Source organism: Mirounga leonina, unplaced genomic scaffold (assembly GCF_011800145.1).
Source record: "Mirounga leonina isolate KUSES-001 unplaced genomic scaffold, KU_Mleo_1.0 Mir_101799, whole genome shotgun sequence".
Classification (NCBI taxonomy): domain Eukaryota; kingdom Metazoa; phylum Chordata; class Mammalia; order Carnivora; family Phocidae; genus Mirounga; species Mirounga leonina.
In genome coordinates, this window is record NW_023270210.1 from 4,985,303 (window position 1) to 5,013,213 (window position 27,911).

At 44.8% G+C, this 27,911-nt stretch overlaps 1 protein-coding gene across 4 annotated transcripts in view; it reads left to right on the forward strand.

Annotated features, from left to right (window-relative positions):
- Positions 1–12,268: 12,268 nt before the first annotated feature.
- Positions 12,269–27,911, forward strand: part of TMEM185A (transmembrane protein 185A) — a 34,487-nt gene continuing 18,844 nt past the window's right edge. For 2 of the 4 annotated variants that reach the window (XM_035012028.1, XM_035012009.1), the window contains exons 1-2: positions 12,282–12,423; positions 15,759–15,833. In XM_035012028.1, coding sequence (XP_034867919.1) covers positions 12,386–12,423; positions 15,759–15,833 — 113 coding nt within the window. In that variant the 5' untranslated portion in view covers positions 12,282–12,385. Of the gene's footprint in view, positions 12,424–12,853; positions 12,930–15,758; positions 15,834–27,911 lie in introns of those variants that run through there. The other 2 variants (XM_035012019.1, XM_035012038.1) reach the window with 2 other exon arrangements.

Consider the following 27,911-nt stretch of genomic DNA (forward strand, 5'->3'; position numbering starts at 1 on the left):
AGCATTTACATCCAGGAGCACTAGCCTGGGAAAATGAATTGAAAAAATTGCCCCTATTTTTCTCAAGTTTGAAAGAGTTTACCTAAAATGACAAGTTCTCCCCAACCATTTGGTAGAACTAGCCTTGAAAACTGCCTTGCCCTGGAACATTTGAGCGTTGCTTGAACTCATGATATGGTTTCAGTTTGTAATATACAATTAAGGTTTTCTCTTTCTTTATGGAGCAATTTGTCAATTTTTTGTCTAAAAAACATAATCCATTTTACTTAGGTTTTCAAACTTAATAGCATGATATTTACAAATAAATGTTTTATTACAGAAAGTCTCAAACATGTAAACAGTAGGCAATAGTATAATGAACCCCATATACCTGACACCCAGAGTCAACAATCTTCTATACACGGCCAATCGGGTTCCAACTATACGCCTACCTACCTGGTGTCTCAGGTGCTGGAATATTGTAGAGTATATCCAAAGTTTACCTTTTCATTACTCAGTACTTTAGTATGCATTTCAAAAAGATAAGTGCTCTTCTATAAAAACATAAATTCATCGTGTTTATCACTAAATAACTCTTTAATACAGTGAAATGTATTTTTCACACCTTTCTGGCAAGCATACGGTCCTTTTTATGCAGTTTCTTTGAATCAGTATCCCAAATATGTTCTGTACATTTTGATTGTTCACATCCTTAAGTCTTTTTAAATATACAGGCTTTCCCTCATCACCTCTTGCTTGGCAAATATTTTGTTGAAAATGAAACACCCCTTGTCTTCTGTCCAGTTTCCCATTGTGTGGATTTCAGTGAATACAACATTTCTCTCCTTGACATTATTCATTTGTCTTTCCATGTTATCCATTTTTTTTCCCAGTAGAGCCGCTTTACATCTTAAACATAGTTATTTTAATCCTCTGTTAATCTTAAAATTATTGTCATATTTGAGTCTGTTAATTCCAACATATGTGTCATATTTTAATCTAGTTCTGATGCTTGTATTGTCTGTCCAAATCATGTATTTTCTTGCTTTTTAGTGTGCCTTGTAATTTTTTGTTTAGAGTTGAATGTGTTGTGTGGGGTAATAGTAACAGAGATCATTATGCCTCACGTGTCGTTTTATGTTAATCTGGCTAGGAGTTGGGTGTTATTTCTCATAGCTATAAGTGCCAGAGGCTTCGATTCCTCCGGTGTCCTTGTTTTTGTCCTCTCTCTTGTATTATGACAAATGTACAATAATAACATAAGATGATGACAGGGGAAACCGGATGCAAGGTATATGAGAATTCATATGTACTATGTTTATGATAATTTTGTAAATTGAAAACTTTTTTAAAATAAAAAAAATGTAATAAAAGTCACTCATTGGACCCCATTGGAAGTAACAAGGACAATCATTTCTTCCTCTGAGAATTGACCCTCCAAGGGAATTAAGCTTTTATCTTGCTTTTCTTCTACTAACTCTATTACTGGATATTGCAATAGCTGTAGTAAATGCAGTAGAGTTCTTACTGGAGGATTCTAGGTGAGAAAAGTGCAAGGCATGATAGGAAAAAAGAAAATGACCATTTGCAAGCCCAGGAATGTAACTGGTGTAGTCCATGATAATTGATGGATGCAACCATTTGGTGAAAGGTTGATGAGGCACTCTACAATGAAGGCATGAGGTGTCACCACCTGAATCCTCTGTTCAATGACACTCTGATCAACAGTGGAAGAACCTGAAGTGATATGCCTTCTGTTAGAATGCACTAGGAAGAACACAGTACCACCTAGGAGTACTTTTCTCCCAAGAAAGTTGAACTTGCTTCTGGCCTCCTGCTGGGATGAACTTACAGTGGCAGGAAATACAGCTCTCTGTTAAAGTGACCATGCCTCTCAGTGAAGGCACAGGGTCTGTTCTGTGACAAGAGCTCTAGGCATCAGCAGAAAGGTGTTTGCTTTGTTCTGCACCCAGTCTGCTCAAGAAAGGCACCATTTTCCTGCCTACCACAGTGATGCCACAATACAGGCCAGCAGCCTTGCCTATTCCAAGTCAGTGGTGTCTGCCATTCCCTTTATCCTGGGAGAATGGTCCCTGGATGCTTAGACCTACATTTGCTCCCTATCTTCTAGGTTAAGCCAGAAACCTAAGATTAAAAATCTGAATGCGGGGCGCCTGGGTGGCTCAGTTGGTTAAGTGACTGTCTTCAGCTCAGGTCATGATCCCAGGGTCCTGGGATCGAGTCCCACATCGGGCTCCCGGCTCAGTGGGGAGCCTGCTTCTCCCTCTGACCCTGTCCCCTCTCATGCTGTTTCTCTCCTGCTCACTCTCAAATAAATAAATAAATAAATAAATAAATAAATAAATAAATAAATAATCTTTAAAAAAAATAAAAATCTGAATGCAACAAGCCAGTTCATGGTACCAGTGCCACTGATCTTGCTGCACGGCTACCCTTGGCTTGGAGGATCAGGCCCTCCAAACTAGACTCTCTAGAGCTCTGCCTCCTACTCTCTGTTGCAGGGCCCTGAACTACTGCATGTGTTGTTCTCCCCTGGGCATCTGCTTTTGTCAGGCTGCTAGTATTCCTCCTGAGCCATCCTCAAGTCTCTCTCTCAATGTCACCTTTTCCATGAGTCCTTCTATGAATACCTGATCCTAAATTACAATCCCTCCTCCCACTCCATCTCCAACCCTCCTTATTCAGTTCTGTGGATTCAATTTGTTTCCATAGCATTGATCACTATTCAACCTACTTCACCTTTTACTTTGTTCCACGGTTCATTTCAAGTCTACATCCTTACACACACTAGATTATAAGCACTACAGAGGCAGTGAATTTGTTCAGTGCTGTATCCTTAGAGCCTCGAGCAGTGCCTGGCGCATGGTACATTCTCACCATTCATTTTGAGAATGAATAAGGAACTGCCAGCTCCCAGGTCCTGGTATTTGGAGCCTCTCTTCCCTAAACCCCCTTGGCATTGGTAACCCCCACAACCACCCAAACAGGCAAAGTTTGAATGCTTTCCACCATCCTCTTATTATTGGATCGAGGACAAGGTAAGTAACTGAGCTCACTGGGAATTCTGGAGACCCCTTGCCCCAGTCCCTGGTTTGTGCTCCTGGTATTCTGGGGAAGTCAGCATGTCAGGATTCCGAATACCTATGGCTGCCTGCACATTCTCTCCTGCCCGCAGGCAGCTATGGCCTTCACCCCTATGCTCTGCTCCTCTTTCCTGTTGGCTTGGATCTATAAGTTGCTACAGTCAAGGAATCACATATCCTTGGGTTTGGGTTGGGCCACAAAATGTTTTACCAATAGCCAGGTCACGCAGCACATGCCTGTTGGTTCCTGGGCATGGTCTGGAGAGCACACCCATATTCACCAATGACCTTGATGAGACTTCCTTAAACGGAGCAGGAAGGGGGGTAGCCAAGATGGTTTGCAAAGTTACTTTCAAACCCAAAATACTCCCAACCACTGGGATTTCTCCCCATTGCCAGAATACAGGTGCCCTCCTTGCCTTTGCACATACTGTTCCTTGCATCTCAAGGTGTTGGAAATACTGTACTTGCAATGAGAAGGGCTCTTCCTCTCTGTGCTGTCCTCCATGATAATGCCAAAGGCCAGCCTAATCATGAGAAGACATCAGACACACTCAGACTGAGGGACATTCTACCAAAACTGGACCAGTACTCCTCAGAAGTGTCAGCGCCATTGATATAAGCAGAACACTGGTCTCCCAGAGATGTCCACATCCTAATGCCCCGAGCTGGAAAATGTTAAGTTACACAACAAAGTGGAATTAAAGTTGAAGATGGAATTAAAGTTACTAATCAGTTGACCTTAAGATAGGGAGATTGTTCAAGATAATCCAGGTAGACCCAATGTTAATACAATGGTCCAAATGTGGAAGAGGGAGGCCATGTGAGAAAGACTCAACTGCCCATTGCTGGCTTTGAAGATGGAGGAAGAGTCCATGAGCCAAAGATCGTGGTCACCCTCTGGATGCTGGAAGTCATGAAAATACTTTTCTCCCTAGAAACTTCCAAAAGGATCACAGCCCTGCTGACAGCTTGATTTTAGCCCAGTGAGACTATTTTTGGACTTCTGACTTCCAGAACAGTTACAGAATACATTTGTGTTATTCCACTAATAAATTTGTGTTGTACCACTAAGTTTGTGGTGATATGTTACATCAGCATTAGGGAAATAATACAGTTTCAATGAAACTGGAACTACTAAGAAACTATCACAGATTGGAAGACATTAAGGGGACATAATGACTGCATGTAATGTGGCATCCTGGGTTGGAAAGAAAAAGGGCACATCCCTGCTCCTTTGCTCCCAGGAGTGGTCTTGGCCACTCTATGGTCCTTCCAACTGTACCACCACTCAGGACAATTACAGGTGCCCAAATGGAACATACACAGGAGTCTGTGACTGAGCTGCAAAGACAAGACCACCCATGAGGACAGTGTACTCCTCTCCCCACTTTCCTCCTTGTAGGATCGAGCATCCTCTCCACCCCAGGGAGAGAAAATGAGTGACAAGGATGAGGAACTGGGTCCTGACAGTTGGAGAATGTTGACCATGAAGCTGGGGGCATAGGAAGGTACATGAGGCTGTTTCTATAGAAGAAGCCTCAGGAGCCATGGGTTTCATTACCACACCATGAGATCACAGAGCACAGTCCACTCTGTTCTCATACTCAGGGACTTAAGTCATGCACATAAGATTTTTAGGTGTGAGACTCCAGATTCTGCACCCTTAAGGTGCAAGGCAGGGGTGGAGGTGTTCAAAAAAGGAGCTGCCCCAGAGGAAGCTGCCTGCAGGAATTGGTGGGGTACTTTCGATACTCTCTAGGGACCAGAGCTGCACCCATCAGTCTCCTGAGAACCATAATGTCCAGCAAGCCTCAGGACAGACATCCAAGTGGCCATGCTGGAAAGGAGGTGTCCTCCTCCTGGGGCCCAGCTGGCAGCCCTCATCTCCCTTGCTGCCCACACTGCCCAGTCTCTCCTGAACCTTGCTTCAGTCTGCAGAGCCTGGGGCTTTGTCCTCCTGTCTCCCCACTGCCAACCTGTCAGTCCTCAGTGTTGATGTTCATAAACAATTACCTTCATTTGACACTGCAGGGGGGAAAATGCCCTTTCACAATTGCTGTGGTTCAGGTAGAGCCAGCATGACTTGATGTAGCATCTTGGTGAGTCTCCTAGAAGTTGGTAAATAATAATCATTGCCATGTGACTGTGTGACAAATCGCTATGATTATGAGTTATTTTCTAATAACTCCCTATGTAATACCAAATGTTTCATGAAGCTGGGGGCCTTGTGAAGGGAAACTCTGAGATTGTGCATCCTGAGGCTGAGCCAGAGAGGGCGTGTGTACCTGGCAGCCGTCCCCAGCTAGGACCCTGCTCTCTGCAATCAGGCAGTTGGAACAGAGGACAGACTAGCAGATGACGGCGGTGGTCCCCGGGACGTTCCCCCCCCACACCCCAGACACCCCCAGATTCAAATGAGGATTTTGAAAGCAGCCGAGTAAGAGGGGGCTTTGGGTTCCCGGGCGGCAGGTTGTGCAGAGGGTCGGCTGCCCCAGGAGAGGTGGAAGGAAGAACACCCACCAGATCCCATCTGGACTGCCCTGGGCTGAGCACTGGAGGGTCATGGGAGCACAGATGAGGCTAAAGTGAGCTAGAGCCTAGATGACATCACGAACTGGGTGTTCTTGGCCCAAGTCCCGGGACCTGAGCCCAGGAAGCACTCCAGGATGGAAGCAGGGCCACTGCATGCTGTCCTTGGAGGGAATGGACTTAGAAAGTGTGGGCTGGTGCTTGATCCAGGCCATCATGGACTGCTGGGGTATAGCACTCACAGTGCCCCACACACCACCACAAGGGTCCTTCAGGGAGGCATTTCCAGGATGCAAGTTCTCTGCATCATGTCTGGGCTGACACACATCACCCAGGTCCCCAGCAGTTGTGGCCAGGGTGGGGCGTACCAGACAGGAGAGCCTGTGGCCATTAGCAGGAAGATCTGATGTTCTGTAGATGACCTGAGCCTGCCCCCGACAGGCTGCTGTGAGGCATCTCAGCCATGGTGCTGCTTCTCTGAGAAGCCCCCGTCCCCCAGGCATGACAAAGCCTGCTCTAAACTCCAGGCTCCTTGGCAAGGGGTTGACTTCCTGCCTGGCTCTCACCTGCCCTCTTCTGTGGCAGATGTCACTGGCAGCTGCCCTAGGGCTCTTCATGAGCAAGTATGGGGTGTGACACCAAGGGACACCCACAAGATAGCATCCGGGGGTAAAGTCACATTTACCTAGCACTCAGATGAAGGGTCTGCCCAAAGACCCCTTCAGATACTCATGCTGTGGGGAGGCAGTGAGAGTCCTTAGACCCGGTGGGTGGGTGTTTTGAACTGCTGGCCTGCTGTGTGCCTGACGTCCAGCCTGCCCAGGGGAGTGAGCCTGCAGGACAACGTTGGACCACCCAGCCGGCTGGGAGAGAAGGGGACCAGACCGGGCAGGGGCATGGGAGAGCCGGGGCCATGCCTGAACCCCAGAGCAGCCTTCGGTGGCCATAGTTCCAACACTCACCTCCAGGTAGAAACTTTATCCTTACACCCTCTGTCTTAGAGCCCACTGCTCCTCATCTCCATTTCAGGATAGATGGCGATCCGATGGGGTTGGGAAAGGACACATGGGCTGGTCCAGTATCTGAGGCTCTCAGTCTTCTCTTCTGTAAAATGGGGAAGATAAAACAGTACAACCTCTGTGCCTTGATGTGAGATTGTACTCATTTCCTAGGACTGCCTACCAAGGTACCACAAAGCGGATGTGGGGGGATTTCTTCTCTCACATTTATGGTTGCTCACAGTCCACAATCAAGGTGTTGGTAGGGCCATGTTCCCTGTGAAGGCTCTGGAGGAGGTTCTATTCTTGCTTCTTCCAGCATCTGGTGTCCCCAGGTTTTCCTTGGCTTGTGGTCACATCACCCTAGTCTCTTCCTTCTCACATGGCTGTTTTCCCTCTGTACATGTGTATGTCCAACTTTCCCTCTTCTTATGAGGACTCCAGTCAGATTCATTATGGCCCATTCTAATGACCTCACCTGAACTCGAGTACATCTGCAAAGATCCTATGTCCAAATAAGGTCACCTTCCCTGGTCCTGGGGATTAGTAGTTCAGCATAATTTTAGGGGGAGTATAATTCAAACCCTAACAAAGATTATACAAGGTGTCATCTGTATATAAAATGACTGGCTCAAAGTAGGTAGTCAGTAAGAAGGAGCTATTATTACTAAGTATTTAAGATGTACATTCTTCCCCACATTTTAATGTTGTTGAATCAGTTTATGTCTTACAGTCCACATGTAAATTAATTGATGCAGTGTTTTTTCCTTTGCCAATCAGTTATTAAATGGATGGCCCATCTCAAATGGATGGCCATGTGCAAACATGGTATAACTTATTCTATAACAAGACTCAAAAACCCTCAGCATCTCAATGACCTGGAGAATGTGGTAGGAAAAAGGGAGAGTGGGAGTCCATAGATCATGCCTGCAGCTACTACTAATTGAGGAATAACAGATCATTGTTCTGGAAGATGTTGGGGGCCCAGTATGAGGTATGGGGAAGGAGGCCTGCTTGTTTGAAGGGATTTTGGGATGGCCTGACTCCTGCATTCATTTCATGAGCACTCCCTGAGCTGGCTTCCTGAGCTGAGTCCCCACTGCCCATAAGCCTAGGGTTACAAGTAGGCCAGGGCAGGGGAGTGTGCTGTACATCGAGCCAGAGAAAACAATCATTTTAGGAGGCCACAGGATCCCAGGCTAGACTGGAGACTGAGACAAAGCAATCTACTTGTATTAGAAGTGTATGGAACAACTTCACTGAGATGTTTCACATTGCCTGGTTCCATATGCTGTGTTTACACACAGAAGCTAGCACGGCCTCTATTGAGTCCTGTTCTGGTCGAGGGGTCAGTCTGGGGAAAACATTTTTGCGATGAGCTCTCAGAGCCCAGACTAGAGGCCTACCTGAAGGGAGGGTGTTCCAGGGACTCCACAGAGAATGAACATAGAGGACATTTTTCTCCTGAAGGGTCCACCTGCCTCCACGGCTGACTGTGCCTTTGCAAGAAGGCACTTCTGCCTGCAATCCCCTTTCTTCTCTTCCTGGCTGGAAATCTTCTGTGTCCTTTCAGGTTCAGCTCAGCGGTTCTCCTGTCCTGGAAGCTTATCACATACAACACTATGTGTTAGCAGTGCTTCCCACAACACCTGACACAAAGTGGACGCTTCAGAAAAGACATTAGCTGAGGGTGACAGAGGAGCAAAGAAGGTTGCAGGTTGCCCCAGCCAAAAGGGCGCATCAGAAGACATGGGGAAGAAGGGGGCATCTTGTTAGTAAGGGCAGAGGGTCCCAGAGAAAAGTGAACAGAAAGCCAATGTGGAAGCACAAAGGACAAAAGCCAAGCAGTGAGTGGAGACACAGGAATGAGAATAGGACAGGGCTGAGGAGAGAAGGGAATTGTGTGGGCAGCTGGTTGGTGACCTCTCACAGGCACGTTTCTTCCTGTCTGCCCAAGAGGCCTGGCCACGTGTACTTGACCTGGGCTTGCCAGGCACATCTCACTGGAGGAGGGGGTCCCAGGAGCCTCCTCCCCACCTGGGAAGCCTTCCTGGAGCCCCTGGTGACAGAAGAGGTCAAGGGGGGATAACACAGGGACACCATGGTGGCTCTGTGGGCCCAAACACAGCCTGCCCACTCTACTTCCCAACAGGAAATAGTCCCTGCTCCCTTTGCTGGGAAGCTTGCTCCAGAAAGGATGCTGACCCACTTGTCCTCAGGGACACCTCCATGATGAAGAGGGGCTCTTTTGGGGGCTCTTGAAGAAGACCAGGGGAAGTTGCAAATCCAAGCAGAACTGTACATATTACCTTCTTGGTCTCTTCCATTGCTCTCAGCCTCCACCCCAAGTTCCTCAAGCCCCCAGATCCAGCTATGTCTAGACTCCAACCATCTCCCAGGGAGATCTCAGGAACAGAAAGACTACACACTTACCCAGGCAACTTAAAGTAACCAGAAACAAAGGGCCCTCTCAGGAAGCAAGGGGTGCATTTTGCAAGTGGAGTCCCCAGTGATTTCTAATTAGTAGAATTCAGGGTATGGACTTCGGGGAACTTAGAGTGGAGAATTTCGGGATGAGAGAGGGTCAGACTTCAGCCAGCACCTTGAGTCTCCTGGCTGAAGAAGTTGCCAAGCTGGTCCCCCAGGAAGTTTAGTAGGCCTGCTGGCTTTTGCCCCGGATTGGATCCCAGCTGTCCCTCCTTCCACTGGAGCAATGGTGAAGCTGGTCTGAGTCTTCTAATTCCGTGCTCTCCCCACCCTGCTGCAGCCCAGGGGAGGAGCCCCAGTGGTGTGAGAGTTGGGCCACAGCCACTTCTTTCCCCTAACCCAGGTCTTCCATGACCAAAGTGTCTGAATGTACCAGGATTCTCTCCTTCACATCCCTGCTCTTCAGAAGCCTGCCCTCCACCCCATCACATTGGAGCCAATGTGAATATTGAATTGGACAAGCCACCAACTTATCAGAAGGGTATTACAAATCCAAGGTAGTCTTCAAAACCATGGTCCAGAAATACACTGATGCTTCTGGGACACTGTAACATGTACCCACTCCAAAGCCACATGGGTATGCTTTCTGGCTTGTTTGGGGTCATGCTTTTTCAATCCCGAGCCATTTCATGCCTTTGTATAAGGAATGTTGAGAGTCTGTAGTAAGATGGCCCTGAAATTTGGTGGCAAGTCAAAGTTTGCTATGGAAGATGACGAGGGCATCAACCTGTGTATGGCCCAGAGTCTTTCCTCAGTGGGTCACTCATGGGTCTGTACACGCAAGGCAGTGCAGCTTTGGGCCTTTGCTCGGGGTGGGACACTGAATGAGGGATCTGAGATTGGCAGCAGATGGGCAGCAGGGTCTTTTGCACTTGCTGGAGAGAGGACAAGAGGGACACCTGGATATTCTGATGTTTTTTAAAGAATTTATTTATTTATTTGACACAGAGAGAGAGCGAGCACAAGCAGGGGGAGCAGCAGGCAGAGGGAGAGGGAGAAGCAGGCTCCCCACTGAGCAGGGAGCGCAACGTGGGACTCAATTCCAGGATCCATGACCTGAGCCGAAAGCAGGTGCCCCTGGATGTTCTGATTTTTATTTCCATGAGAGCACCAGTAGCGTACAGGGCTGGGCCTCCAGTGAAGCTGCAGCAGTCCAGATACATCCACTTCATGAAGATTGGTGATATGAGGCCTTGCGGTAGTCCAGTTCTTCTCTTATATTCCCATGGGCTTATAAGCTCCCCTTGGCAATTTGGCTTGTCAGAGCAAAAGACTACATTGACAACTGGTTTGTGTATTAGTGTTCTGTTCCCTGGGCTGGGCAGCCCTCACAACCTGGGCATGTCTGGGGGACTGTGAGCGGCAGAGCAGTGGGTCAGCTGGGACTCCCTGGGACCTCACCAAACTAGTGCCTGCCATCAAGACTTTGGACTCTGAGCAGACTCTGCCTGGTCTCGGTCGGTTAAGTTTTTGAAAGAGCAACAGTACCTGTTGTTGAAATATCTTAACTGACAAACCATCTCAGTCTTAATGCCTGTTAATGGGGAGGTCACCAGTAATTAAGATGGTGCTGGCCAATCTGGCCACCGGCAAGTACCTCTTCTTCACAGAGCGCGGGCTGCAGTTTCAGCAGGACCCCTAGTTGCCTCTTTCTCCTGTCCCTCTATTAGCTGGATAGCTCAGGGCACATCAGACAAGATTCTCTTTGTCTCAGCTTTCTCTTCTGTATTTAAATGTTCATTGGGAACCTCCTCAGGGGTAGACACTGGACTCTACCCAGAGGATGGGCAAGGGAACTGGACCAAAAACTCTGGGACTGGGTTCTGGTGCTTCAGTGGCTGACAAACCTGATTCAGGTTACTCATCCTTAAAAGCAGCTCCTATAATAATATCCATTCTCCAGTGGGTTTGGGAAGCCTAATTACCACTTGTGAAATGTTTTCAATTTCTCAGAAGAAAGGTGATATATCACGGCAAGGTATGACTATCATAATTGTGATCTTCTCAAGCTGCCCCCAGGGCTAACTCATATAAAAACTGCCATTCATGAAACTCTGTTATTGTAACAAAGTGCAACTATTATCCATAATGATACTAGACTAATGTCTAAGGTATTGCTGTGCTCATGGAAAAGTCTTAAATAAGCCGGAAGTGAAGAAGGTAGGCTAGGTCACCTGCTGTGAACTTATACAGCTAATTCCAAAAGTAGATAGACTTTTAAGGAGGTAGAAACCGGAAAGAGCACCAGAGAGCAAGAGCATTCTCTGAGCACTTGGTGTGAACCAAACAGTGTTATGCACACTATCTTATCCAAGTTTAGGAAGTCGGTTTTATCATCTCCATTTTGCAGAGGAGAAAAATTGAGGCCAAAGATGTTGACTTGTCCAAGGGAGATGAACCTAGCAGTTATAAATAGGATGGTCTGGAGTGGAGGATGAGGCCAGGTGAGAAGTGACCCCAAAGTCTAAGCAGGGGCCAAGGAATCTCTGAACTAGGTTAGCAAATGGGAGGATGACTACCAGATTTCCAGTTTGGCATGCGCCCATAAATAGGTCTGCTGCCAACGGAGAGAGCAACCCAGGAGGGGAAGGCGGTTAGGAGGAAAGATGACTGTGGCGCAGGGTAACCTGAGTGTGGGACCGCCAGCATGTATCCATATGCTGGCCTGGGCCTTGGGAGGGAAATTGAGATGCAGACTTGGGAGTCACCGACAGATGTAACAGGTGAAGCCTGGGATGAGAACGCCAAAATGCAACGAGTCACCGTGGCCACTATCCTCCTTCCCGCCCAGGCTCAGGGGAAACTTCCCGAAGGCAGCGCGGGCTAAGGTGACAGGTGTCTGCGAAGACCTCCCCGTGGGATTCCTGGGTGGCGCGCTCCCTTCCCGCAGGCCTGCGCCGAGTGGGCTTCCCCGCTCGGCTCTCCGCCGCCTCCCCCAGGCTCCCCGTCTCTCCCAGCCTCCAGGCACTCCCCGCCGTCCCCAGGGCCGCGGCCTCCGGGCGCCCCCAGCCAGGAAGGCGGTGTCGCACGCGGCTCGCGGCGCTTCCCGGGCCGGCGGGGCGGGGCTGGGGCGCATGCGCCGCTGCCGTACGGAAGCCCGGAAGGAGGGGCGGGAGGCGGTGGCTCAGGTTTCTCCGGGCGGCGGCGGCGGCGGCGGCGGCGGGGGCGGCGGCGGCGGGGGCGGGGACGCGGCTCGCGCCGGCACCATGAACCCGCTGTAACGCGCAGGCAGCGCGGCGCGGGGGGAGGGGGGAGGAGGAGGCCGCCGCGGCGAAGTTCTCCGCCATGAACCTGAGGGGCCTCTTCCAGGACTTCAACCCGAGGTGAGGCGCCGCCGGGGGAGGCGCGGCGGGCGTGAGGCTGCGGCGGGCGGCGGGGCAGCTCCCCGCGGTGCGAGCGGCTCGCTGGGCAGTGCTTCCCGCTCCCGCGCCGGGTGCCTTCAGCGCCCCCCCCCCCCCGACCTCGGCCCCGCGGGAACCGCGTTCCTCTCGGCCAGCCCCCCCCCCCCGCTGCTGGCCCAACGCCCCCTTCCCGTCCCCTCTTCCCGCACCCCGCTGCCTGCCCTCCGTTCCCCGCACCGGGGCCGTCTCGCTTGACCCTACACCCCTACCCCCCCCCCCCCCCCCAGCTGTTTCCTCCAGTTCCTCTGAGCCCTTGAGGTTTTCCTTGGATGTATGCCCACCCCTCGCTTGTTTGCTGCTTTGTCGAGTGATACCTGACACGACGTTGAATCCTCGGAGTCAGTGTCAGGGTATGGCAATACCTTACATAATGCCTCTGGGGGTGAACCTGACGATTTTCCATACGCGGTTTCTCATCAGTCTTCACTGTAAGTTTATTTGCAGGAAGTAGATAGTATTGTCCTATTTCCCAGCTGGGGAATATCCAGTGGACAGTGTGGAGAGAACACTGATTAAGGAATGGAGCGCCTGTCCTTGCACTTGCCCAAGTGTTCTGTAACTCTGTTCCCCCCCCCAGGCTGTGTGCTCCCTGAAGCAGAGACTGTCTCATGCACATCTCACTATCCCCAGCACCTCCCACGGCATTTGAAACAGAGCAGGCCCTTATAAAATGTTTGTGGAACTAAACTGAGCCAAAAGATCTGGATTGGGGACCAGGCCCCATGTGACTGAGTTACATACTCTCTGCTCATCTGAAAAATAAGGAGTTGGCCTAACTGATCTTCTAAGTCCACTAGTTTGTGAAGGGAGTACCTGTTTCCCGTAGTTGCTGGTGGGAAGCTGTGCCCTCAGTCAACCTTTTGTATGCTAGGTCCTATGCGAGGTGCTTCAGATGCTGGGAGGTTCCAGCTTGTGCACGGAGAAAGACAAGTAAATAGATGATTTACAGCACTGTGTGGTGTTGTAGTGTGGGAGCCCAGTGGAGACCACTGCCTGGGCTGCTTGTGGGGGATGAAGGGAAGTCTTGGGAGAGATGGAGAGAGAGAGAGTATTGGGAGTGCAGTCTCCCTGGGGACAGTGCCATTTTAAGCTACAAGTCATTGTGGCTTCCTAGGTGCTCTACTCCTCTTTGAGCACTGCTGAGTTCATATTCTAGTCTGGAGTGCTAATGTCCCAATCACAGTGCGGTCATTATCGTTGTTGGCCTTGAAGGCATTCTGCATCGAGGAGCATGTTGAGAGGAGGTAAGGGAGAAGGGACTGCAGCACCTTCCTCTGCTGCTCCTAGGGGTGAGGATTGCTCTACAGGGTAGCAGGATTGGCGCTGGAGTTGGAAGGGCCTTGTGTGTCTGCACTGGCGAGGGTGGTAAGAAAGATGAGTAAAACCTGAATTGTTTTGTATCCTTGAGCCAGTCGCTTACCTGTTTTATCTGTAGAATGAGTATAATCTCAGCAGGATGGGAAGCCAAATTAATGATTGATTGCAAAGTGCTTTACACATAGATAGTTCCAGGACTGTTTTGCAAGGTGACAGATAATTCAGAACCCAAGAACTGCCTCAGGTGTTCTAACTGGCTAACAGTTGCCAAAGCACAATAGTGCTGCACAGAACATCCTTAACCATTTTCTTTTCCTGTAGCTTCTCCCCCACCCCCCAAAATTTGGTATATGAAAATTACAATGAAATATTAGGTATCTAAACAGATTTACACTTTAATTCTACTGGGATTGAAATGCATCTCTAAGTTTAAAGACCTTTTATAGGGCGCCAATTTCCTAATACAGTGTTGCTTCAGTGGGAGTGAGCAGTGTTGCCTCACAGTGGTGACTGCTAAGACAGTGGTCAGGTAATATTGGCAAGTCTGATTTTTTAGCTAATGATGTGTCATGTCTCATGGGCACACCTAGTTTTTGACATTGTTCTTTAGTCTTGTTCCATGCTGAGGAGGGCCTTCTAGACAGCTGCAGTGCAAACCAGGGGGTGTAGACAGGAAGATACCTTGTGCCAGGGCCTCTAACCTTGGTGCTGCTGCCCTTATCCCTGCCTCTAATTTGGAGCCAGTTCAACATCTCCCTCCTACCCCAGGACCTTGGCACATGCTGTTCTCGTTGTCAGGAATGTTTCCCTTTCCTCTCCTCCTGACCTAGTTAACTCTTATTTATCTTTGAGATCTCAGGTCACTTGTTCCTTGCTGAGAGAAGGCTTTCTGACTTGCCTAAGTCCACTGATACCTGTTTATACAGTATCTGTAGCATGCTGAATTCTTCCATCATAGCACTTATTTGTACCCTTATATTTGTATGCTTATTTGATTAATGCCTGTCTCCCCTACTAAACTATAAGCTCCATGGGGCCAGGGCCATGATTCTGCCCATTATGGTATCCTGTATGCCTGCAATAGTACCTGACTTATTAAATATCTGTGGAATGAATGGATGGATGAATGAATGAATGACTCTCCAGAGCCTCTAGGAGAAATCTAAAATGGCTTCTTCCAATCACTGCTTTCCTGGTGGTGGTCTATGGCCTGGTCCTCTTTCTTCTCATCTTCCCTCCTTCAGAATCCAGCCATTCCATTAGAGAGACAGGAAAGACCATGACATTAAGGCAGAATGTGGCTGCCTTTACTTTGTGGATTATGTGTGTCACAAAAATAGTCACTATCATGGTTTTATGGTTCCCAAGGCATGGGCCATGGCTCCAGCTCTCCTTTCCAACCTTTTGATCTTGGTGAGTCTGAACCCACTGTTGTATTGCCCAGGCTCTGGAAAACTGCAGTAGCAGAGAATGATTCACAAACGTCAGCGCTCAGGTGCACAGGGCTGCCGGCTGACCCTCTGCCTATTTCCCTCTGGCAGAGAACTGGTTGATCGTGAGCTTCTTTTTAGTTACACAGGTTAAGACTCGCTGAAACAGGCATGTTGGACCCACCGAGTCCTTGTCTGAATGCCTGAGGCTTCCTAACATAACAGCCAGGGAGCCTTACTCATTGAACAGGCAACTACCAGCAGTATCCAGAATTGGCGGACCGATTCTGAGGTGCTTGTAGGAGGTGGGGATTTGGGAGTAGGTGGCATTAAGCCAGCACCGTGGCCACACCATGGAGCCTTGGGATTTTCTGCTAGCTTGCTGGAGTTGCTGGCTTGGAGAAGGCCCTTCAGCCCTGGTGGCCAGGCAGTGCTGGAAGGCTGTGAGAACTCTGCTAGGCTCTCTGAGTCATCTGCAGTGAGCTCCTGACAGTGAGGTGCATCCCACAGGTGCGCTGGACTGGGACGAAGGCTGAGGGCTGCTGCTCTGCATGTTCTGTCCTGTGAGCATGGAGTACTGAGGAGGTCAGTAGTGTTTAGAAAGTTCCATATGCTGCAACTTCTAAAAGCATTCTATGTAAGTTGTCTCTTCTTTGAATTTAGGAAACATGGATGTGATTTCTGGTAATCCTTAACAAAGGACAGCTGCCTGGCCTTTACCAGTCATTTGTAAAATATTTATATTTAAAGCATTCATTCATCAAACATCTCCCGAGTTCCTACTGTGTGCCAAGAGACGTGCTAGGTGCTTTAAGTACAAAAATAAGTGAGATATAATTCCTCTCCGTGCTCAAGCCTGGCAGGAGAAGCAGAAATGGGAAGAGAAATCAGAATTCAACACAGGAAGAGACATTGCAGAGACAGGAACCCAGTGCTGTGGGAGCACGCCGGGGCAGAGCCACCAATTCTGTCAGAGCAGTCAGGGAAGGTTCCGCAGCTCCATCTGGAGGGATATAATTGTAGGGTTTTTTCAGACCAGAGGGCAGGAAAGGCAAGTTAGGAGGGACGGAGGGTGCAGAGGCCCAGGGTTCGTGAGAGGGCCTGGTATGCTCAGACAGTGGTGAAAGGTCAGTGTGGTGGCAGCGCTGCAGGTGGCACATGTCATATGATTTAAAAATAGGACCTGTAGCGTGAATGATTACTGCAGATATCATTTACATATTACTGGGGTTTTTTTAAAGCCACTCCAGATCCATTAGTAGTGAGCGTATGTTGATACTGTTCGTGAACTACTCACCCACCACCCAAATGTCTGTTTATCTGTTGTTCTGTCATCTTAAGCCACCCAGAGTAAGAAAAACCTCTCAATTATATCGAGGTTGTTATTAAGAATAGGTATGACTTATGGGGCACCTAGCACGGGTTGGGCACAGTGTCAGTGCTTTCAGCGTTTATCAGATCTTTCCAACAACCCTGCAAGTTAGATGATCAGCCCTGTTTCGCAGTCTTAGCAAGCTTGTGACTTCCCTTGAGTTGCACAGGCAGCAAAGGGCCAGGTCAGGATTCTAAAGTGAGTCAGTCGGTCTGCTTCTGAAGCCTGCGCTCGTTCCTGCGTGCCATGCTACCTCTCTAATTTAGTGACAGGCCCGCCCATGCCACAATGGGTCCAATAGCCCAAGGAGCCTTCTATTTATGAGTTGTGATTACGCAAAGCAAACCTTATGTCTGAGCTTACACATCCAAATGAGTGTTATCCCTCAAAGAAGTTACTTAGGAAAAAGAGGAATATGTATATACCTATTCCACTGCTCATATTCCTTGTTACTCATCTGAAATTTCCTTTGGAGTCAGATTATAAATCATATAAGGAAATCCATCTCATTGCTTTATAATCATGGATCATTTTTGAACCAAAATAGTGCCACCTAGTTTGATCATACATCTTACTCACTAAACTTGGCTCTGACTGACTTTTGGCCATTTCCAAAAATCGAATTCACTCTCAGTGAAGAGTTGGCACCATTGAGGATATTCAGAAGGACAGACTGTAGGCTCTCAAGACGATGCCAGGAGGAAAGCTCCAAAGGTGGTTTGAGCACTGAAGTGGAATTAGCTCATTGCCTGTCAGGGGGACTCAAGTCCCATTTGAATGCATAATTTCTGGTTTTAAAAATATCATTCCCATTACTTGATAATTACACACATATTTTTCTTGTCTGTGAGCTCTTTGAAGTCCAGGATATTGAGGCATTCAATAAATGTGCTGAATGAGCAGAAGTTGAGAACAAATAGACATGTACCATTGGAGACTCTGTTGTAGGGGAGAGAGTGGGTGGGAGGAGTTTTAGATGGTTTCCTATGACTCTAGGAGTTGAGCTTCCCAGTATTGAGCTTGGGGTTTCTAATTGCCTTGCCTGATCATAGGTTGTACCTGTACTAGAATTCAAGATGAAAGCCTTGAAAAGAACTTGAGATAGGCTCTTTATATCTAATGATTCATACTTTGTCAACTATGGCCTAGTAGCGAGAAAAACGATTGCTAAGTGAGATTGTTACAACTTTTGTAGAATACTAGTAGCAGCAAAAAATAGGTAAAATTGATCATTTACACAGGGCTTCCACATCCCCCAGTCTTAGTGAATTAATATGTGAACAAACCCAGGAGGAGATAGGCTTAGGGAGAGAATGATACCCCCTCCCCTCACAATTGCATAGCTGATAAACTTCCAGCCTGGCCTCAGTCTAGTCCTCCTTGAGAGTGATTTGTTTTTATTAGGCTTTTGTGCTTTCTTATATCTTCTGGTTAGATGCTCTTAAACATTTTTCATCTAAATAAAACCAGTTAAAACTGCCACTAGAAGAACTTAAACTTTGTCAGTAAGGGTCTGCTCAATGTAAGAGATACAGTCCCTGTAACAGTTCGGGAGAGTGTCAGCAGCTTGTCGGTTGGAGCCATTCTCTGAAGGTGTAGACAGAGAAGCACCCGCAGGGCTGTGTCAGCCAGAGCGTGTTTGCGCGCCGCGCGTGTGCGCGCATGTGTGCGTGCTGCATTTAGCTGGGAAAGACTGATCGAAACTGAGTCCAGTTGCATTCTTTTGGGGTTTCGGTTTTTGGTTTTTGGTTTTAAAGATTTTATTTATTAGAGAGAGAGAATGAGCAGAGAGGAGGGGCAGAGGGGGGGAGAGAGAGAGAGAGAGAGAGAGAGAGAGAGAGAGAGAGAGAAGCAGACTCCCCGCTGAGCAAGGAGCTCAAATGGGGACTCGATCCCAGCACCCTGGGATCATGACCTGAGCCGAAGGCAGCTGCTTAACCGACTGAGCCACCCAGGCGCCCCGAGTTGCATTCTTTTGATTTGCAGAAAACAGATACTAGAACTTTTACACCAGAGTCCTCTTTTCCCTAGGTATGTTCTCTCCCTCCCTCCGTTCCTTTCCCTTCCGGGCAAAGTGGAGAGAGGGAATTTGAGCCTCAAGCGAGAAAGCTCCATATACATTTCAGAGAGGACACTAGCTTTGTAGTTTGACCCCTGTGAAACTGTTTAGTGATTGCGTACTAACACTGCAGGTTGATAGAGTGGAATACGTCCATTTTAAAAGTGTAATTGGAAAGTGAAATCGAGGAAGTAGTGTTTGATGCCACAGTATCCAGCGGAACCTCTCTTTGCTGGTTTGTGGAGAATTAAGCAAAGTCTATTTTTATACTTGGACTCTGGTCTAAATGCTTCTTGAAAAGTGAGTCAAAGTAGTTTAGGCTTTGTGACTTTTTTAAAAATACATTTTCTTGTCACTGTGTTATTGCTGCATCATATTCTCTGCTTGCCAATCAGGTTTGGAATTCCCTCTTTGATATGCAGTCATCTTTTTTACTTGGCTCTCAAATGTGTCGGTATAGTTGACATACTGTTCCTTCTCCCCCAATTACAAATGTGTGTATAAATTACATCTTCTAAAATTTCTGAGTATATTAATTTATTTGATCAACTTTGTAGTTGTTCATTTTTTCAAAGAACCAGCTGTTGTTGTTACTGATTAGTTCCACTTTTGTATCTGTATTTCTGCTTTTAGTTTTATTATTTCCATATTTCAGCTCCTTTGGTATTTTTCCCCCTAAATTTCTTAGATAGAAACTTAGTTCACTAGTTTTCCGTTTGCCTCTTTTCTTCTTTCTTTTCTTTTTTGCTTTTAGTTCCACTTTTGGAGTGGATATATTTTCTCTGAGTCTTGCTTTGGCAGCAGCCTGAATGTTTTGATATTTTAGTTCGGTTTTACTAGTATTTTCAATATTCTCCAATAGTGTTCTGTTTCATCATGGATTTAGTCATTACTTAAGGAGGGAAACGAACATTTTATTGAGTATTACCTGCTTGGCGCCAAGCCTTGCAGTAGGGGCTCTCTGATAGATTATTTAATTCTTACCTCAGCACTGCCTGGTAGAGGTAGTAGTATCTGCATTTTGCTCATGAAGAACCGAAAGTTCAAACAGAGTTGCACAAATGATCTCTTCAGCTCTGCTGCACTGCTTCACAAGTGAACACTGAGAAAGATCCATATGGTTAGGCAATGTTAAATCCATTGTTGTCAGTTTATTATGAATTGTGTAGATTTTCTGCTTCCAGTCTCTGCCAGTTATAATCTACCTTACACATTCTTCTGTGCCTTCTATGTCTTTCTTTTGCTCAGAAAATCTTCAGTGGCTTCCCATTGCCTATTAATAAATTCCAAGGACTTTACCTTAATATTCAAATCCCCCTGCCTTGTTACCCCAGCATACTTTCCTCTTATTTTCTCTGGTGCCTTTCCTCCTATCTGCCTAGCTCCTCACCCCCCAAGATTTACAATTTACTCTGCATGTTCCAGTCCCCTGGGATACAACAAAACTGTTTCATACTTTATACAATCTTATCCCTTTGTCTGGAATTCCCTGTCCCCAACTTACTGCCCAAATCCCACCTCCCTTCCCAGCTCTCCCAGAGAAACCAATTTTCCATGTACTGGTGTACGATGATACAGTAAGTTACATGTTGATAGATCACCTCCCTTTGTTCCTATTAGTCTTTGAGCAACTAAAGGGCAGAGACTTCCTTTCTCATTTTTATACATTCCTCTTTTTTTTTTTTTAAAGATTTTATTTATTTAATTGACAGCGAGACAGTGAGAGAGGGAACACAAGCAGGGGGAGTGGGAGAGGGAGAATCAGGCTTCCCGTGCAGCAGGGAGCCTGATCCCGGGCTGGATCCCAGGACCCTGGGATCATGACCTGAGCCGAAGGCAGACGCCCAGCGACTTAGCCACCCAGGCACCCCTCATTTTTATACATTCCTTACTTTGAAGGCACTCAAACAGTTTTTAATTTAATTTAATTTAATTTAATTTAATTTAATTTTTTAAAGATTTTATTTAAATTGAAGTTAGTTAACATAGAGTGTATTACTAGTTTCAGGGGTAGAATTTAGTGTGATTCATCAGTTGCATACAACACCCAGTGCTCATTACATCATGTGCCCCCGTTACATTTGTGTTTATTGTATCAGTGCCCATGATCCCTTTTCTCTCCCATCTGGAAAAATCTGTATGTATGTAAAGAAAGTGTAATTTTTGTCCTGCTACTTGACTCTCTCTATAGAACCATGCTATTTTTTGTCTACTGTAGTGTTCATTTCCATAGTTTACTTAGGAATTTTGTCTACTTTATCTGTGATTATTTAATAGTAGCATGTAGAAAGAAGCCCACAATGAAGAAATCTCTGTATATTCTTAATAGAAAAATGGTCAGATTATTGCCATCTTCTATGGCCAAGTTGCTAGTCTTCCATTGTTTACATTTTCATTGTTAGTCATTTCAGTATTTTAATAGTTTATCTTTGAAATCTACCAAATTACTATACTAGTAAACTGCTTCTCTTGTCCTTACCCAAACATGATAAACCTTTGTCCTCTACTTTCTTGTAGTTGATTTGACTTTTGATATCGGTTGCAAATGTGATTCTTAAATGCAACAGATTTAGATTTTATTTTTTAATCCAGTAAGTGAACTTTCTTATAATAGGTCTCTGGTAGGCAGAATAATGATCCCCCAAATATACCCACATCCTAATTCTAGAAACCTGGGAATATATTCCATTACATGGCCAAGAGGAATTAATGTAGCAGATGGAATTAAGGTTGCTAATCAGCTGACCTGAAAATAGGGAGATTATTCTGGATTCCCTGGCGAGGCTGATAATCACAAGTCTTAAATGTAGAAGAGGGAGGGCAGAAGAGGAGGTCAGAGTGAGTTGCTGTAAGGAGGACTGGACTCTCCCCTGCTGGCTCTGAAACTGGAGCAAGGGGCCATGAGCCAACGGGTTACAAGCAGCCTCTAGAAGCTGGTCAGGCAGGGAAACAGTCTTTTCTAGAGCCTCTGGAAGGATCACAGCTCTGGTGGCACCTTGATTTTAGCCCAGTGAGAGAACCATTTCAGACGTTTGATGTCTGGAACAGTAAAGATAATGAGTTTATGCTTTTTAAACCACAAGGTTGGTGGTACCTTTGTATGACAGCAATAGGAGAGTAATACAAGAACATTTCATCCTATTTATAGTTTTTCAACCCCAGTATTTGAAGTAGGAATTATATTTTTGTATTATTATCTGTTCTAAGTTTCTGTTTTTCATTTTTCATGGAATAGACCCTGAACTCTTAATTTCCTTTTAAATTACATCAAAAATTATAAAGCAGTCACTTTCCCAACATTTTAAACGTTTTGGTATTTCTAGTATTTTCTTCAATTAAAAAAAAAAAAAAAACCTCTCTTTTAGGGAAGATCATGAATTTAGCTCAGAGGGTTTACTCTCCCTGTACCTCATCTATTTTTTGTTTATAGTTTGAAAATCCTTTAGAAAAATTTTACCTCCATGTATTATTTAATTTACCTATGAATCCTGTGTTTACCATTGTCCTTGCATTTGTTAATGTTCTAATTCACTTATTTTTTTAAACAAAAATTATCTGTTTTCAAATCCATTGTTTCTGGTAATGATATGTGTAGCCATAGGCTTTGGTTGACAAATTGGTTCTGGTTTTCTAGTTTTTGCACTATTCCCCCCTGGGCTTTCAGAGAAGAAAAAGTCGCTTGTGCTGATTCCTTTCTCTGTGGTGATCACTCCATTTCTATTAGCTTGTGCGTCCCCCTCAAGCCTTTGTCTTCTCCAGTGTCTAGTGATGAGGTCGTTCTTACCTTGGTGTCTTTCAGTGGTAGCTTTCTTTGTAGCAGCTCATAAAAGCCTCCCTTAGTTTTGAGCATTAATAATCATAACTAACATGTATTCAGTGCAGCAGTTAGCAAAGCATTTTTCACAGACCCCTGAGGGGGGCACTTGAGAACCTTTCTAGGGCTCTGCAAGGCCACAACTGTTTTCATAATACTAAGATGTTTGCCTCTCTCTGGGTTGACATTTGCACTGACGGGACAAAGCAGTGCTGGGTAAACTGCTGCCACCTGAGCACAAATCAAGCTGGTGACACGAAACTGGACCAATAGTCACTGGATTCTTCAATGCAGTACGCTGGCAGTGGGAAAAACAAAACAAAACAAAACAGCCAGCTTCCCCTAAGGATGTCCTTAAAGCATACAAAAATACCAGTCTCACTAAATACTGACCTTGAGTATACATCCATTTTAATATTCTGTGTGACAAAATAGGAAGAATGCAGAATGGCTGTCAGCTGTATACTGAAGTACAGTGGTTGACTCAAGGGCAAACACTTGTGGGGGCGCCCAGTTGGCTCAGTCAGTAGAGCCTGTGACTCTTGATCTCAGGGTTGTAAGTTCAAGCCCCATGTTGGGTGCAGAGATTACTTCAACAACAGCAACAACAACAAAAAAACAAACAACGACAACACAAAAAACCCATTTGTGTGCCTGGGCTGCAAGCTGCCTTTCTTCGTGGAATACAGTTTTTACCTGGGAGGACAACTCACAGGCAAGACTATGGCTGTTTGTATTAGGGCACTTGGCAGACATTTTTCTTGAAAATCCAAGTGAACCTGTAACTTGGAAATAACAGCACTGATATACAATAAACACAAATCTAACTTAAAATGTAAAAGAAAACTTGTTGGAGTGCCTTCAGTGTTTTCAACAAGGAGAACAACTGATGGTGTTTTTGCAAACAGTAAAATTTGAGCTTTCAAGGGAAAATCAGGATTTTTGAAAAGTTTTATCTACCCCCATGAACTTGACAGCCTCCCAATACTTACATATTTCTGATGAAGTGGGTTATGACAACAACTAATGTGATTTTTGCCTTTGTATAGTGAAATGTGTCAGCATTTGAAAGATCTTTATTAGTGAACTAATATTTTCCAATCAACCTACATGGTATTATAATTATGTAGGGATAAAACATTCCTTCAAAGTGCCAGAGAGACCAATGGATTTTAATGTAGCAGACTACAAGAAGTTCAGTGATAGGGTTTCAGATTCCACATCACAGTTAACCTTCAGGAAACTACCACTGGTTGACTTTTGGTATCCTGTCAAAGAAGAATATCCACCATTATCTGAAAGAGCTATTAAAATACTCAGTTCGTTTCTAACTACAAATCTCTGTGAAGCCAGATTTTCTTCATATGCTTGAACCAAAACAACATATTGCAACAGAATGAATGCAGATGTAGATATTAAAACCTAGGTGTCTTTTATGAAGCCAGACATTTAAAAAATTTTCAAAACTGTACAAATTTTGGAAAATAATTTTTTTCATTAAAATTATGTTACTTATGTTAACATATAATGACTTTATTGTTATTTTTAAATGAATTAATAAATATTTCAAAAATAAGTTTAAAAATCTGATACAGTAAATAATAGTAGGTATAACCCATATAAACAAAGCTCTTTGGGTTCCTCAGTAATTTTTAAGAATGTAAAGGAGTCGTACAAAATATTTTGAGAACCACTAATGTAGTGCTTTACACAAAGCACTTTTCATATTCATTATCTTGTATTCACAACCACCTTATGAGGTATATATTACTCTGATTTTAAACACGAGAATACTATGGCGCAAAAAGGCAATATATATATTCCAGTTAGCAACCTTTCCAAATCTGATGGTCCTCCCACTGTGGTTTACATTCTTGGAGGTTTGCTTCTGAGTTGACTTTTGTAGGTCCCATCTCCTTACAACCTTCCCCCTTTTTTCCAATTGAAGTTTCTTACATTGTTTTTCATAATGCAAGTACAGTACGTGTACCTTGAAAAAAAACTAGTCATAAGAATGTAAAGACTGTCCTTAATCCTCCCCACTGGAGATCATTGTTAATTCTCAGTGTGTATCTCTGCAGATGCTTTTCCAAGAATGTTGAATTATCAGTATAATGTCAGTATTAAAAGGACTTTGGGGTCAAATGTCAAATAGATCTTAGTGTGAATCCCAGCTCTGTGAACTGCTAGCTGTTTGGACAAGTTATTTAACTTCTAAGCCTTCGTTCCTCATCTGTAAAATGGGAATAGTGAAGGTGCCTCCTTCGCAAGGCTGCTGTGAGGCTGAAGTGAGATAGTGCATGAAAAGCAGCTCAGTCTTGACATGTCATAAACGTCCTGTAAATGTCAGCTACTAAGGGGGGTGTGTACACATAGGTACATCAATAGATATGCCAGGTTTATTGAACTATATTTTACATGCAGTAAAATGTATCCTTTTTTAGTGCATAGTCTTCTGCGTTTTGATAAATCCATCTGTTTGTGTAACCACCACCCAAAGTGCTAGATACAGCACAGTTCCATCACTGCAAAAACAATTCCCTCATGCCCCTTTGTAGTCAACTTTTTCCTCCCAGACAGCCACTGGTAACCACACTGATATATTTTCTGTATCTTCACTTTTTGCCTTTTCCAGAACATCAACTAAATGGAGTCGTACAGTATGTTGTGTTTCCAGTTTGAGTTATTTTACTTAGCATAGTGCATTTGAGGTTTATGCGTGTTGTTGCATGCATCCCTGCTTTGTTCCTTTTTACTGCTGATTAGTATTCCATTGAACAGATAGACCACCATTAGTTTAACTGTTCACCAGTTGATGGACATTTGGGTTGGTGCCAGTGGCTATTACAAATAAAGCTGCTTTGAACATTTGAATACAAGTCTTTGTGTGGACATATGCTTTTCATTTTCTTGAGTAAATACCTAGGCCTGGGATTGCTGGGCCATAGAGTATGTCCTTTAAAAAAACTGCCAGGGCGCCTGGGTGGCTCAGTTGGTTGGGCAACTGCCTTCGGCTCAGGTCATGATCCCGGAGTCCCGGGATCGAGTCCCGCATCGGGCTCCCTGCTCGGCGGGGAGTCTGCTTCTCCCTCTGACCCTCCCCCCTCTCATGCTCTCTCTCTCTCATTCTCTCTCTCAAATAAATAAATAAAATCTTAAAAAAATAAAAAAATTAAAAAACTGCCAGAGTGTTTTCTAAAGTGGCTATACTGTTTTGCATTCTCAGCAGCAATACGTGAGAATCCCAGTTGTTCCACATCCTTAGCAATAATTGTCTAAGTTGATCATTTTAATTTTAGCCATTGTGGTGAACGTGTCGTTTTATCTTGTTATTTGATTGCATTGATATTGTATTTCCTTAATGCCTGGAAATTCGAGTATCTTTTCATGTGCTTATTTGCCTTTTATATAACTTCTCTGATGGAGTGTCTGTTCTTATCTTTTTTGGCCATTTTTAAATTAGATTGTTTTCTCATTTTTTAGTTGTAAAAGTCCTTTATATGTACTGGGTACAGGTACTTTGTCAGATATATGTTTTCAGAATAGGTTCTCCCAGTTTGTGGCTTGTGGGTTTTCATTTTTTAAATTGTCTCTTTTGGAGATTGATGGTTTTTAATTTTGAAGAAGTCCAGTTTTGTATCCCATCTAAGAAATCTTTTCCTAACGCTAGGTGGCAAGTGTTTTTCCCTCCTATGTTTCCTAGATGTTTTACAGTTTGGGCTATTATGTGTAGGTCTGGGATCGATTTCACATAAATGTTTGTATAAGCCATGAGGTTAAGAGTGTAGGTGCATGTTCCTTATCTATCCAACTGTTTCAACACCATCTGTTGAAACACAATCCTTTCTCCATTGAATTGCCTTGGCACCTTTGTCAAAAATTAACTGACCATATATGTATGAGTCTGTTTTTGGATTCCATTCTGTTCTCTGTATCTCTCCTGATGCTAATACCACATTGTCTTGATTATTGTAACTTTATAATAAGCCTTGAAAGCATGTAGTATAGATTCTCCAACTTTGTTCTTTCTCACAATTATTTTGCCCATTATGGGTCCTTTCATTTTCACATAACTTTTAGAATCACTGTGTCAGTTTCTACAGAGGCATTTTCACTGGGATTGTGTTGAATCTTTAGAATACTTTGATGGGTGTGGTAGGCTAAACAATGGCTGTCAAAGATAACCACTTCCTAATCCATGGAACTTGTGAATATTACCTTCTGTGGCAAAAAGGTGAATATTAGCTTATGTCATAAAATATGTGATTAAGTTAAAGATCTTGAAATGGGGACAGTATCTAGGATTATCTAGGTGGGTCCTAAATGCAGTCATGGGTTTCCATATAAGAAGGAGGCAGAAGGACGTACTATTAACACAAGAAGGCAATGTGATGTGAGCAAAGAAAAAGATTTGAAGATGCTGCACTGCTGGTTTTGATGATGGAGAAAGAGGTCTAAGGAGTGCAAGGAATATAATTATAGAAACTGAAAAAGGCAAGGAATGGATTCTCCCCCAGGTCTCCAGGGGGAATGGGCCCTGCTGACACCTTAGTGAAAATAGTGAAATCTATTTTGGACCTCTGGCCTCCAGAACTATAAGAGAATAAATGTCTATTATTTTAAGCCACCAAGTTGGTGGTAATTTGTTATAGCAACCATAGGAAATTAATACACAGAGTATGTAAATCTTAACAATATTCAATTTTCTAATCTATAAACATAGTGTATCTCTCCGTTTATTTAGATCTTTAATTTTTCTCGATAGTGTTTGGTAGGTTTCAGTGTACAAGTCTTGCACGTATTTTGTTTATTTCAGTGTTTCATATTTTGATGATTGTAAATGGCAGTCTTTTCATGAGCTTTTAATTTTAGAATAGTTTTAGATTTATAGGAAAGTTGCAGTAAATGACAGTTTTTTTAAAAAAAAGATTTTATTTATTTATTTGACAGAGGCGAGAGAGGGAACACAAGCAGGGGGAGTGGGAGAGGAGGAAGCAGGCTTCCCACGGAGCAGGAAGCCCGACATGGGGCTCGATCCCAGGACCCTGGGATCATGACCTGAGCCGAAGGCAGATGCCCAACGACTGAGCCACCCAGGCACCCCAGTAAATGATAGCTGTTTTTTTTTTAAATCTCAGTGTCCAATTTTTCATTGCTAGCATAAAGAAATACAGTAATATTTTTTGTACATTTACCTTGTATCCTGCAACTTTGCTAAATTCACTGATTTGATTTGGAAATGGGTTTTTTGGGGGGGTAGATTAGCGAGGATTTTCTACACAGATAGTCATATTGTCTGCAAATATCAGATTTACTCCTTCCTTTCAATTCTTTATTGCTTTTATTTCTTTTTCATGTATTATTGTTATGGCTAGACCTCCAGAACAATGTTGAATAGGTGTATTGAAGTGGAGGTAC